This window comes from Podarcis liolepis (assembly GCF_965112155.1).
Source record: "Podarcis liolepis genome assembly, chromosome: 15".
In the NCBI taxonomy this organism is placed as follows: Eukaryota; Metazoa; Chordata; class Lepidosauria; order Squamata; family Lacertidae; genus Podarcis; species Podarcis liolepis.
The window spans coordinates 42,967,327-42,980,815 of NC_139566.1; the positions used below are offsets into that span (position 1 = coordinate 42,967,327).

The 13,489-nt window shown below is 44.6% G+C and overlaps 1 protein-coding gene across 6 annotated transcripts in view; it reads left to right on the plus strand.

Annotated features, from left to right (window-relative positions):
- ABCB9 (ATP binding cassette subfamily B member 9) overlaps positions 1 to 12,907 on the plus strand; it is a 30,600-nt gene extending 17,693 nt beyond the window's left edge. For all 6 annotated transcript variants that reach the window (XM_083476435.1, XM_083476439.1, XM_083476440.1 and 3 more), the window contains 8 exons: positions 613 to 818; positions 4,556 to 4,753; positions 5,846 to 5,974; positions 7,056 to 7,244; positions 7,502 to 7,675; positions 8,280 to 8,439; positions 9,785 to 9,921; positions 10,895 to 12,907. In XM_083476435.1, the coding sequence (XP_083332561.1) occupies positions 613 to 818; positions 4,556 to 4,753; positions 5,846 to 5,974; positions 7,056 to 7,244; positions 7,502 to 7,675; positions 8,280 to 8,439; positions 9,785 to 9,921; positions 10,895 to 11,185 (1,484 nt within the window). In that variant the 3' untranslated portion in view covers positions 11,186 to 12,907. The remainder of the gene's footprint in view (positions 1 to 612; positions 819 to 4,555; positions 4,754 to 5,845; positions 5,975 to 7,055; positions 7,245 to 7,501; positions 7,676 to 8,279; positions 8,440 to 9,784; positions 9,922 to 10,894) is intronic.
- The last annotated feature ends 582 nt before the right edge of the window (positions 12,908 to 13,489 follow it).

The following is a 13,489-nucleotide window of genomic DNA, read 5'->3' on the forward strand; positions in this document are numbered from 1 at the left end:
GCTCTGCAGAGTTTCAGACAAGGAAGTCTGTGCCTGGAGATGTCAGGGACTGAACCTGGGTCCTTCTGCATGCAAAGCAGATTCTCTAGCCCCTTCCTCGGTGCCCGTCCTGTGTGGCAATCTGTGGTCGTTGTACAAGGGTGGCCCACTCCAGCTGGAACAGGCCCTGGTTTGGCTTTCACTCCAGCCTGTAAGTGGGGTCAAGTTCTGTTTTCTGTTCCTTCTTTTAAAGAAAATGCAATTGATTGGCTGGGGTTTTGTTGTTGTTGTTACAGCTATTGCTATTTGCTAATTTTATTCCTGTTTTTCATAATTATTTATTGCATTTTGATTTGATCTTTTTAAAAAGAAAATTGCTTTGCATCCTTGATACCCATAGATCATTTTTCAAATACGTATTTCCCAGGATTGCACATTAGGACCTTAAACTGTAGCACTTTATTTTTTAATAATAAGAATAATTAATAGAGAATGTGCATATTTCAACAAATAGGCAGGGCTCTCTCTGTGAGCAGAGAAAGCCTATTTTGCCCCCTGCGCAACACCCTCCAGCCCATGGATCTTGCTCTTCACACATTGCTTCTGTTCTCATTCTCTTTCTTTCTCTCTCAGGTGACATTATTTCCCGGCTGACGTCGGACACGACGATTGTGAGTGACCTGGTGTCGCAGAACATCAACATCTTCCTGCGCAATATGGTCAAGGCCACGGGGGTGATAGTTTTCATGTTCAGCCTCTCGTGGCAGCTCTCCCTGGTAACCTTCATGGGATTCCCCATAATCATGCTCATGTCAGATCTTTACGGAAAGTACTACAAGGTTAGTGTTATCTGTAGCTTTTAAGCCTGACCCCAGAGCTCATTCTCAGAGCTTGTCTGTCTGTTTGCCTGTGGGTGCTCTGCTTTGGGGACACAGGAACATAGGAAGCTGCCCTTCTACCAAGTCAGACCACTGCTCCATCTACCTCAGTACACTGACTGGCAGTGGCTCTTCAGGATTTCAGACAGGGAACATTCCCAGCCCCACCTAGAGATGCTAGGGATTGAACCTGAGAGCTCTGGCATGCAAAACAGATACTTTAACCACTGAGCTAATATCCTTTCCCACAGCAAATTTGGTGTGTCCTGAGCAATCTCCTGGCAAAGACTGTTCTGAGCAGTTTCTGAGAACTGTCCGATTTTCACACACCATCTCTTGAGTACCTCTCTCTCATATATTTTTTGTTCCATTTTTAACCACAAAAACTAATCATCAAAAGAAAAGAAAGCATTAAACAATAAATCTTAGTGCTCATGCATTTTATCTTCTGAATTTGAAAAGGCTGACAGTGCGTGGATTTCTGATTTTGTTCTCCAATATTGCACGTACAATTTCGGTCCTATATTCCAAGCCCATGCACCTTGTTTTCTTGGCTGCTCTAATGCCGTCCTAAAAAGGAGCTGCAGAGAAGCAACAGAGATGTACAGGGCTGCTGTTCATAAAATTCTGAAGGAAGGTCCTGTGGGGATTTTTATTTTATTTCTTGGCCTTGGCAGAGCTGTTGTCCAGCTGCCTGCCTTGTCCTCCCTGCGGAATGGAATTGCAGTCTCTCTTGCCAAAGCAAGTGGGGAAGAGGCATAGGCAGCTGCAGGTCGGCTTGCCTTCTCAGATGACTTGAAAAGAAATTAGAGCTGTCTCTAGAGAGGAAGTCCTAGGGCTGCGTCTTTCGGGGCAGGGGGACTCACTTCCAAAGATTATACATACGTTCTCTCTGTGGTAATGCTGCTGCATTTTCAGGGCAGGCTCTCTCCCCCAGCCATCTCCCTTGAAACGGAGGGCATAGCGGCCAAGTGTGTGTTGTAAGGTGAGGATAACAATATTGGCCAACCCTCCCTAGGGTCCTCCATCTCCAACTCTTCTCCCAGGGTCTGACCATGTCCTCCATACACCTCAGTGGCGTAGCGTGGGGGGTGCAGGGGGGGCCGGCTGCACCGGGCGCAACATCTGGGGGTTAGGGTTAGGGGGCGCAAATCCACAGGTTAGGGGGCGCAAATCCACGGGTTAGGGAGCGCAAATTACTTGCCTTGCCCCGGGTGCTGACAACCCACGCTACGCCACTGATACACCTTCACATGGGCCTCAGGACAGTAAGGATTCAAGAGACTGTGTATTATTATTATTATTATTATTATTATTATTATTATTATTATTATATCCCGCCGATCCAGCTGTGTTTCCCCAGCCACTCTGTGAAGTACACTGAACTTTAACAAAACAAACATCATGTGAATCCTAAAGGTTGCTGTTTAAAAATAGATTGTAAGCTCTCTGGAAAGCTACCCAACTTTTGATGCTGCTATCATCAGTACTGTTATTTCCTGCAAAAGCACATCACCTATTTGTGGAAAACTTTTTGTATGCTTTCTTTTAAATCCGGGACCATCTGTTTCATGACATGTTTCCACCCCTCCCCTCCTGCCTTGCCTGCAGGAGCTGGGATTGAGGGGGGTTGTTCCCTTTCTCTTTTTTGCCCATTTGTTTTTATTGATATTCCAATTTTTACCAAATCAGCCACAAATTAAAACAAATTTAATACAATTTTTCCAAAAATTGGTTTCTGGCCACTCCATTTTGATGCGTCCAAGGTTTCCTCTTGTTGCTGCTTTATTTTCCTAGTTGTTTCTGGTATGGGGGATTGTTCTCTTGCGTGTGATTTGTTCATTCTACCTCTCCTCTCGCTGCCATAACTTGTAATACCAGTTGGGACATCTGTGCACCTGGCTAATCTATTGTCCTTTGTGAGCGGCTGACCTTGCCTGCTTGCCTCTCTGTGAGTCTTTGCTGCCTGAGGTCATCGGCTGCTGGATGGAGTGCTTAAGTCTGCAAATGTGCATTTCCTGTTCTGCCTTGTCCTTCATGCTTCCCCAGCTTGGCTCCCACTGCAAAGGCAAGGGGGGCTGTCCCATGGAGCGCCACACAATCTCAGTAAGGCTCTGCTTGAGTCACTGAATGCCTGGCTCTCAGCCAACAGAAGTTTCTTGGCTCTCATGCTGCAAGATTAATGCTACTCAGCACTGAGGGGAACAGGGGAGGGGGGGTTGCTACATCCTGGTCTGTGGGGTATGCATAGTTTATTGGCCTTTTGTTGGGGGGGTGTTAGAAATTTGCTTGTCTTTGTATCTTAATGAGAAACTACCTAATCTGCACTTCTCAAACCAACCAAACCATGTGCGCAGAGATGTCTATGCATGGGGAAAGGGTGCATAAAAGTAAAAAGAAGCTAGAAAAAATTCATTATCTTTGGGGAAATTGCTTGGAAAAATGTGTATATTAGTCAAAACTGCATACAAAAATGTGTTTGTTATGAGAAATTAGCACTAATCTGTCAATTTTCATGAGATTTTTCCCCAATATCTGCTCCAAAAACAATTGCTGCAGAAATGTGGAGAACCCAATTTAAGCCTAGAAAAAATAGAATCAAAAATAGAATTCATCCATCCCTTCTCTGTGTGTGAATACAGATATATCAACATGTATTCATTCTCTCTCTCTCTAGATATACTTTTTGTTCCATTTTGAACTACAAAACTAATCATAGAAAATAAAACATAACAAAATAAATCTGAACACTTTATAGTGTCTTCATGCTCATGTATTTTATCATCTGAATTCAAAAAGGCTGGTGGTGCGTGGATTCCTGATTTTGTTCTCTAGTATTGCATGTACAATACCAACCCAAAAAGGAGCTGCAGAGAAGCAACAGAGATGTACAGTGCTGCTGTTCATAAAATTCTGAAGGAGGAAGCCTTGCAGAGGTCCCATGGGGATTTTTATTTTATTTCTTGGCCTTGATGGATTTACCTGCTGAGCAGATGACAAGAGGGATGGGAAACCTGTGACCCTTCAGATGTTTCTGGACTATACAACCTCTCATCCCTAGCCGTTGGCTACGCTTGCTGATGGATGTTTAAGTCCAACAAAATCTGGAGTGTACAAGGTTGGGAAAGGTTGTCTTAAGATATGCTCTGCAGGCCCTGCTCTGGGTGCCTCAGCTTTCAGTTTACACAGGCAGCAACGGGGATGGGCAGAGGGGAGAAGTTCTGCTTGGTGGTGGCTTATATAATACAGTTCCCTGATATAGTGGTAGCATTCAGAATCAGCGGGAACACAAAGCCAAACTGTGATGTCTGAATCTATGCTCACATATTTGCCAAACCAGGATATTAAGCTGTATAGTTTGGTGTGTTCTTCTTGTTATGCCTGAATTCACTAGCCATGACTATGGTTGCTGCCAAACCTCAATATGGATTTACTGGTTTTCATTCTGATATTGTATTAGTTGTTCACGGTTTATATGAATATGGTTGTAAGTGACCTTGGAGGTTTTTAGTAACCTGAGGAGGAGGAGGAGGAGGAGGAGGAGGAGGAGGAGGAGGAGGAGAAGTAGTTCAGCTGCTGGGACTTGTTGGGGTCTCCCAAATTCTGAAAGTGTGGGAAACCCTCAAGTAGGCTCATTCCATTTCTTGGTTATGGGACAGCCCTCCTCTCTTTCCTCCCTCTCTGTGCCCACTATTTAGAAACTCTCCAAAGAGGTCCAGAATGCTTTGGCAAAAGCCAACAACACCGCTGAGGAAACCATATCAGCCATGAAGACTGTCCGCAGCTTTGCCAATGAGGAAGTGGAGGCGAATGTCTATTCGGACAAACTGCAGCAAGTCTACAAACTCAACAAAAAAGAAGCCATGGCTTACACCTACTATGTGTGGTCCAGTGGGGTAGGTGGAATGTACGCCACTCCTGGTGCCGGAGCAGGTAGCTCTGCCACTGGTCACTGGTGTTTGTTTCTTAATGGCTTACACTCATGTAGACCTGCCAGGCTGGTTCATTAGCATAAACTGCATCCAGCCACGTTTGGCACAGTTTAATCAAAACTTGATTAATTCTAACTTTTACTAAACCCAAGAATTCTTGGTGCCTAACACCCACAAAACTCTGGCACCCCAACAAATAACAATATATATTTGTTGCATGATTATGACAATTAAGTGTTTAAAAATATTTATATTTATGTTAGCAGATAAGCGTGTGTGTGCATAAATGCCCCCCTGCTAACGTAGCATAACATTTCATGCATCTGATAAGGTGGATTCCGGTCCATGAAATTTATTATTTTTATACTGCCGTACTTCATTTATGGATCTCTTCTCATGAGGCATCCCATAGTGATTTACAATACAGTAAAATCATATATAGAACAGCTGCATATATAAAAATGTGTGTGCGTGTGTATGAAAATTAGAACAATACCATACATAAAGTCAATTCAAGTCCAGTGCAACTGGGAGTTAGGTATCAGTCTTGCTATATTTAAAATGAAGACCAAACTCTGCTCTAGGGAGTAGGGAAATGCTGTTTTGTTATACTGCAAGCACCAGGCCACAGGTCTTGTGCACAGCTGGTTCCTGCTACTACAAACTAGCCTGTCCCCCAGTTTGAGCCTGGCCTGGATATTTATATACAGCACAATGGATGTCTTCCTTCGATACCGTTGTACTGCCTGCATGTTTTGTTGCCAAAAGACCACTCATCCAGTCCTTATTCCTGCATTTAGCTGTTCATGAATCTTAATGCTTTACACGCTATCAGTTGTATACCAAACATGTCACTAACTTCTCCTCTTTCTGGTATAGTGCATTTCTGCTCAGACCAATGCCCTCTATCCACTCACTGCTTCGGTTTGTCCCTTGCCTTCATCTTGTCTACACCAACCCAAACATGGTTGCCATTTAAGGTGAAACCTTGGTTTATTGAACCCAGGAGATACTCTGTCTCCTGTTTTTGAATCTGGATTCTGTGCTCGGTTTCAGCTAACACTCCTCATTGTTCAAGTCAGCATTTTGTACTACGGAGGCCACCTGGTGATCACTGACCAGATGACCAGTGGGAACCTGATATCCTTCATTATTTATGAATTTGTCCTTGGAGACTGCATGGAGGTAAGTTTCACCCATCTGAAAGCATCTATGTCCCAGTCTTAAGAGAGCTAAAGTAACTGATCTCTGTGGAGTTTCTTTCTTATCAGGGTCTTCAGCATTCTCCCACGAACTGTGCTTGTTTTCCAGTCTTATGTGGGGCTCCAGCCTAGCCTGAGCTTCGGGTATATAGTTATACCTTCATAAATGTACTAGCAGATTATCAATTCTACCGCTGCTGTCAAAGGCAGTATGCCTCTGAATGCCAGTTGCTGGCAACCGAAAGTGGGGACAGTGCTGTTGAGCTTGGGTCCAGCTTTGGGGCTTGCCATAGGCATCTGGCTGGCTACTGTGAGAAACAGGATGCTGAAATAGATGGGTCATATGTGCAGTCATGCTTTTGATGAAGAAGGATCTAGGGGCAACCAAATTTATTTATTTAATTCAAATTATAATTTAAAATTGAAACTATTGACCCACAACTCTCATCATCCCTGACCATTGGCCATGGTGGCTGGGACTGATAAGAGCTGGAGTCCAGCAACTACTTAGCTAGCTTTAAACATACACAAAATAATCATTTTTAAAAAACGCTATTGATTAAACATGATGGCTTAAGTAGGCAAGAAGATCCCTGCTGAAGATCCTTAATAGTCCAGCTTCTCACAGTGGCTTCCACTGTGGAGGAAAGGGTGAGATGTGCCACAGTGCCTCTCCACTGGTCTGCTAAAAGACCATCTCGTAAAACTTCCAAGTTAGATAAAAGGCGAAAGAAGGGAAGAAGGATCCAGCACGGAAGATCCAATGCTCAGGTCCCCTGAGCCACACACATCCTGGGCTGCCGTCACCCTCTAACAATGCCCATTACTGAAGGTGTGTCCAAAACTGAGTGAGGCAACTTGAGTAAATGTCAGCATTGACCATGCCTTCCTGGCTTAACCACTTGGGACAGCCTTCTTTTAATTCTGAATGAACCTTCTCGCAGCATGACGACTTATTTGCAAAACATCTTTTCAAAAGCAGGAAATGTTCCTGATTTGTTCCTTCCTTGTAATTTAAGAGGTTCTTAGAATTGTAATGTCCTCCACTTCTTTTATTTTTTTAGTCTATTGGTTCAGTCTACAGTGGGCTGATGCAAGGTGTTGGAGCTGCCGAGAAAGTATTTGAGTTTATAGACCGCAAGCCGACCATGGTGCACGATGGCACTCTGGCCCCCAACCAGCTAGAAGGCAAAGTGGAGTTCAGAAATGTCACCTTTGCTTACCGCACTCGACCTGCAACCCAGGTCTTGCAGGTAAGCTTCTCACACCTGCCTTGTTGCTGAACATTTGGCTTTGGTGGCCATGGATAGCCAGTTTCTAATAGTTACTTTAAAGACTTTGGCAGTGGGAAGGGAAGATAAAATACATATATTATAAACAAAGAACAAAGTGGCACTGCCATGGTCAGGGATGATGGGAGTTGTAGTCCAAAACATATGGCGAGCAGCAGGTTGGGGAAAGGCTGAAATAACCCCTATTGGTCATGCAGAGACACCCTTTTGCTTTACAGAATGTCTCCTTCACGCTTCATCCTGGGAAAGTGACTGCGCTGGTGGGGCCCTCAGGCAGCGGGAAGAGTTCCTGTGTCAGCATCATGGAAAACTTCTACCCACTTGAAGATGGGCAAGTCCTGCTGGATGGACAGCCTATTAACATGTACGAACACAAGTACCTGCACTCAGTGGTACGACTCGCTGGTAACTGTATTCTAGCTCTTAAATGGCCTTGGGCAAGGCTGAGCCAATTCTGTTGAAGTGCAGACTTGAGCTTCCCGAAAATATTACTTTACTTTCAAGAAGAGAAAGAAGGAGAGTTTCTAGTCCTTATGACTGTGAAAATAGGTTTGAAACCTCAGAAACTGAACAAGCTTTTGGAGGTAGTGCCCTGTGTACCTCTTCCTTACATTTTGCAAAACCAGAAGACATTATGGAAAATAATATAATTTATACAGGTTGCATAACTGATTAAATTGAATGAACCTGCTCAGAATCTCTCCCTCTTACCTTTCAGACATGAAAGTACTGTGCCATTAAAGTACTGTGCTCATTAAGCCATTGAGCATACCACTCTGCAGTAGTGTTTGGTGAGGAAGTGCAGTGCAGGGGCTAATGACAGATATTTGCAAAAGGAGGTTGTAAGAGGCTGTATTACTCACACAGGACAATGAAGTCATGTAATTAATGCTTGGAATTCACTCTGCTTAACAAAGGATGCCTTCACAAGCAAGGATAGTCATTTAAGCTGACTCTTCTTCCTCCCTTCCCTCCCTCCTCCCTTTCTCTATGCAGATATCTCTGGTGAGCCAAGAACCGGTCCTTTTCGCTCGCTCTATTGCAGAAAATATCTCCTATGGCTTGGCCTCTGTCCCTTATGAGTCAGTCGTTCATGCTGCCCAAAAGGCCAACGCCCACACGTTTATCACAGAATTACAGGATGGCTACCACACAGGTATTGAAACTCTGCTTATCTGTGTCTTCAATAAATCAGCAGCTGAGCCCAGATTCATACTTACTTGCAATGGTGGTGATCTTGTGGGATGGAGGAGGAGATGGGTGCTTCTCTGCTTCTTGTGTGTAGAGCTCCTAGACACCCGAAAAAAAGGGTGTGCTCATGTATTTTCCCCCTCTCAAACTGTGTCATACACACATATACATATTTTGGTCTTATATTTAACCACTTGTTTAAAAATACTCACTTTTATTTAATCAAAAGCATAATTACCATAAATAGCATATTAATATAAAGAAACAATACAGTACAGAGGAAACAAGACATTCACATGAAAACTGAAATTACACACACAAAACAAATGAAAAAGGTTCAGGTTATATTTAAGCAGATTATATTTAAGCAAAGATATGCTGGAGAATCCTTGTGGTTACTGACAGAGGGAATCAGTACTAATACAAGGCCTTCCCACTACCCCAGTCATAAGAGTAGTGGGTAAGGGTTTGGTGTGGTTTTTTAATCCATCCCCTTACAGCACATTAATATGTCCTGGTAAGAGCAGAGATGGGGAAGCTCCAGCCCACTCTTGGCCCACCAGGGGTTCACGTTGACCTGTGAGGCCAATTTCCCTTAACCTCACCACTTGTGACATCATGTGATAGGTGGGAGGACGAGGTTAAATCCTGCACTGGCTGTGCACCCTTGGTTTCAGCAGGAAACAGGCACACGGCCACAACAGTAGTATTTAGCGCACACTCATCAACTGATTAGTGGGGGTTAAACCCCACTCAGATTGGCAGGATTCCATGCAGACCCTTTCCTGAATGACTTGCCCTCACCATGATGTCAGATGTAAGGTGTTTTGAAATCCCAAAGTTGGAACTTTGAAGCACCTTGCAACAAAGAGTTTCCCCCTTCATTTAACAGGGGATGTGCAATGGAATCCCCTGTTAAATTAAGGGGGGAAAACTTTATTTTAGCAATGTCTTGCAAGGTGCTTTGAAGTTCCAACTTTGGGACTTCAAACCACTTGCACCCGGTGTCACTGAGAGGGCAGCTCTACCCAGCTGTCAAATTTGACCCACAAGGCTGATCTTGATAAGCATGTGGTCCATGAAGCAAAAAAGGTTCTCCGCTCCTGCCTTACAGCAAGCCTATGAGGTCTGTCAGTTTTATTTTCACGTTGCAGATGATGGAGGGTGGGCCGAGAGTGAGAAATGCGGCTTGCATAAGACCTCCCTGCTGACTTCTCAGCACCTTTTAACCTAGGGCTTCCTTGTCTGTCTTAGCCCACCCTTCTCCTTTAGATTTAATGCTGATTCCTCCCTTTCCTTTGAACCAACAGAAGCTGGTGAAAAGGGAACCCAGCTTTCTGGTGGTCAGAAGCAGAGAGTGGCTATTGCGAGAGCTTTAATCAGAAACCCACCAATCCTGATACTGGACGAAGCCACAAGTGCCCTGGATGCAGAGAGTGAACATGCGGTGAGCATGATTGTTTGGAGGGAGTGTTCTTGTTCAGGCATAGCATTAGGGTGCCAATTATACAGTTTTAAGGGCTTGCCATACTGTGCTACCATGATGGACCCATGTTGCCCACTGTTGATTGGCAGCAGCTGTCCAGGAATTCAGGCTGACGTCTTTCTCAGCCCTGCCTGTTAATGCCAAGGACTGACCCTCAGGCCTTCTGTGCAACATCTGGTGGTTTGCCATTGAGCTATAGCCCCCTCCTTAGAGGGAGGGAGGAATCCGGCTGCAAACATTGAGCCAGGGCAAATTCAAAGCAAAAAATACAGAGATATGGGAACCCGAGTATTGATGTGGACTTCAGAGGCTTCAGTTTAAACTGTTTTTTTTACATCAGCTTCCCTGCCTTGTCAACTGCAGGCTGCTGTTACTTGCCCCTGGCTGGCTATTTTCAAACCTGGTTTGTGTATGTGTTGAGAGGGAGGAGTTTGGTGGTATTTTTGTTATTTGTTTTAATTTACCTGTCATTTAATTTACCTGTCACCCGGGGGACGCGGGTGGGGCTGTGGGTTAAACCACAGAGCCTAGGGCCGATCAGAAGGTTGGCGGTTCGAATCCCCGTGATGGGATGAGCTCCCGCTGCTCAGTCCCTGCTCCTGCCAACCTAGCAGTTCGAAAGCACATCAAAGTGCAAGTAGATAAATAGGTACCGCTCCGGCGGGAAGGTAAACGGCATTTCCGTGTGCTGCTCTGGTTTGCCAGAAGTGGCTTAGTCATGCTGGCCACATGACCCGGAAGCTGTACGCCGGCTCCCTCGGCCAATAAAGCGAGATGAGCACCGCAACCCCAGAGTCGGTCACTACTGGAACTAATGGTCAGGGGTCCCTTTACCTGTCATAAATCTCTGGGGCAGGTCTGTCTGGACATGTGCACAAGGAAATTAACACGACGTTTGTGAGGCATTTCTTTAACAACCTCTTTCTCTTGGCAGATCCAGCAAGCCATTTATGGGGATGTCCAGGGGCACACAGTACTTGTCATAGCCCACAGACTGAGCACTGTGGAGAAGGCACACAATATCATTGTTCTCGACAAGGGCTGTGTGGTACAGCAAGGGACACACAAGCAGCTCATGGAAGAAGGTGGCCTTTATTACAAGCTAGTGCAAAGACAGATTCTCGGCCATGAGTCCGGCACGGGGGACAGCTGTCAGGATGGCAGCTTGCCTGGAATCCGGAGAGAGTCTTCAAAGACAGGACTGGCTGAAGAGTTCAGAGTTTGATGTCATGTGTGCCGGACTTGAAAATTTTGAACTGCACAGATGGGCTGTCAGCTGAGCTCAGAGGTGAAAGCACTATGGAATCCAATTGGCATCCCACTGAAAGAGTCAACCTCTCCTCTTTAGCACAGCTTCACCAATGTTTTCTGACCGTTTACAGTGTTCTGCACTAAATGTCCGGTGCACATGACTCCCAGCAGGCAGTATCCTGCTGATCTGAGAGGAGAACCAGTGGGCCAACAATTCCCACCACAGCTCCTGTGTTTTCTTTTCCCACTGATACGCATGCAAAACTTGCTGTTATTTATAAACGGTTGTTTCTTTTAGGTGCATGCAATTGTATGGGAAGAAGGGTGATCAGTTGAGGATCTCTGAGGGTGATGGTGTGGACTGGGAAGGGAAATGTTGCCTTGGGACTAAGCCAGCAGTTGCTCTTTGGGATCACTCCAGTGCCTGTAGACACCCTTGCTAATGCCAGGCCTCAAGTATGGCACCCTCACTAAAACAGACATTCTCTAGGGCACTTGGCTCAGGTTTTGACCATCTTAGACCCCAAAATTGCAAAAATGACTAGTGGTTCTAGATACCTCTGAGCTGAAGTGTGCAACTTAATATGGTGCCATATTCACATAGTGAATAATATGCATGCTGGCTTTTTAGAAGTAAGGAAGCATCCAGAATCATTCCTTTGAAAAGCCATGCTTCCAGTCCCCTAAGTGGCACTGCAGCAGATGGGGATAAATGGTGGATTGTGTCCCTGGCCTACAGACAATTACATATATGGAAATAAACCCTGAAAGGGATTCTTCTTCCCTTGGTTAGCTTTTGATATTTGGAGGTGCACACTTTTAAAACAGAAACAACTTAAATGGTTTAAATTTATGTTGGCACTTATCAGTTGTTGCATATACTGTCAGTCTGTGTACCAACATTTGCAGCGAATAAGACAATCCTGTTTTCAAAACTTTGTTTTTGTGAGGGCAGTCAAGGCTTTTTCATTTGGTTTCAATGCATAAAGTCAGGCAGGAAACACCCCCCCCCCCAAAAAAAAACTCCACTGGGAAACTTTCCTACGTGAGTAAGAGCAGTGTACCAATTCTTCTCTATTTGTTTCAATGAGATTTGCAGAAGAGACCTTCCCAATGGCTTGTCACCAGTTTTGTTTGGGGAATCCCAACAATATCTTGTTCAGGGTGTGGGTTCTGCCAGCAATCCCAAATAACTGCTGGGGGCTGGGAATCATTTTTTACATTCTTTAATTGTCAGGCATTGGTTGCCTGAATTATTCTGTTCATTTTGTTGTTTGGTGTTGTGTTTTGTTGTTGTTGTTGTAGCAAAGCAAGGGGGGGGCAAGGAGGAAATATGTTATACCTCCACTTTGCACTGCCTAATTTGACCCAGTCATTTTACAGTTTCATAAATGATTTGGAAGAGCTCACAGGCATCCAAAACTGTGCTTAAAGAGTCAGGTCGCAGGCTGGGAAATTACCAAAATAACTAGACTATGAATTGAGGATTGAGAAATTTTAAAAATCTTTCTTTTTCAAGTCTCTCCAGTTGCACTCAGTTGCAAAATAAGCTCAAGCACTTTAGCTCGTTTTAATTCCTTTCTGATATTTTGATGCTGCTGTGTTTTTGGCAGATTTTTTTTGCTGTTGGCAAATTACATATAGTGATGTTTTACAAACACTTTACAAAATAAATAAAGACTACCTCTGACACTCAGCTTATTGAGAATCTTGAAGGGTCATTGCTGTTTTCTGTGTTTTATTGGCATGGTTACCTCCACGTGGGCAAGAGATTCGGCATTTGCCAAGCACACAAGACCAGCTATTCTTGCATGGAGCACTCACAAAGCTCGGTGAAACTGTGTGATAGAATTCCTGCACATTCCGCCTCCTCGGGAAAAGAGAATCCCACGGAGGGCCAGGTGCTTGAGAGAACCCCTCTTCTCAGTATATTAGAGCCAGTGTTCAGTGGCACACTTAGGTTATGCTAGTCTTTGGAATTAATCGTCTTATGGCAGCCCTCTTTTTTCAATAGCAATGCGTATTTTAAGCCCGCTAAGCTGCACCTGAGAGCTCTCCTCACTTTTCTTGGTGAGGTCCTGGACCTCTGCCTCCAAAGTCCTGCCATCTACCATTGGTGGCACTTCTCACTCATGCTTTTCCAGTGACTCACATAACAAAAGGGGACATTGTTCTTGATGGTGAACAGTTCACCATGTGTTTGGCTGCTTGGTGTGCATTTGCTAGTCAGAAGCCAGTGTCACTGTTTTGAAGCAACTGAAAACGTGAGGTCTACTGC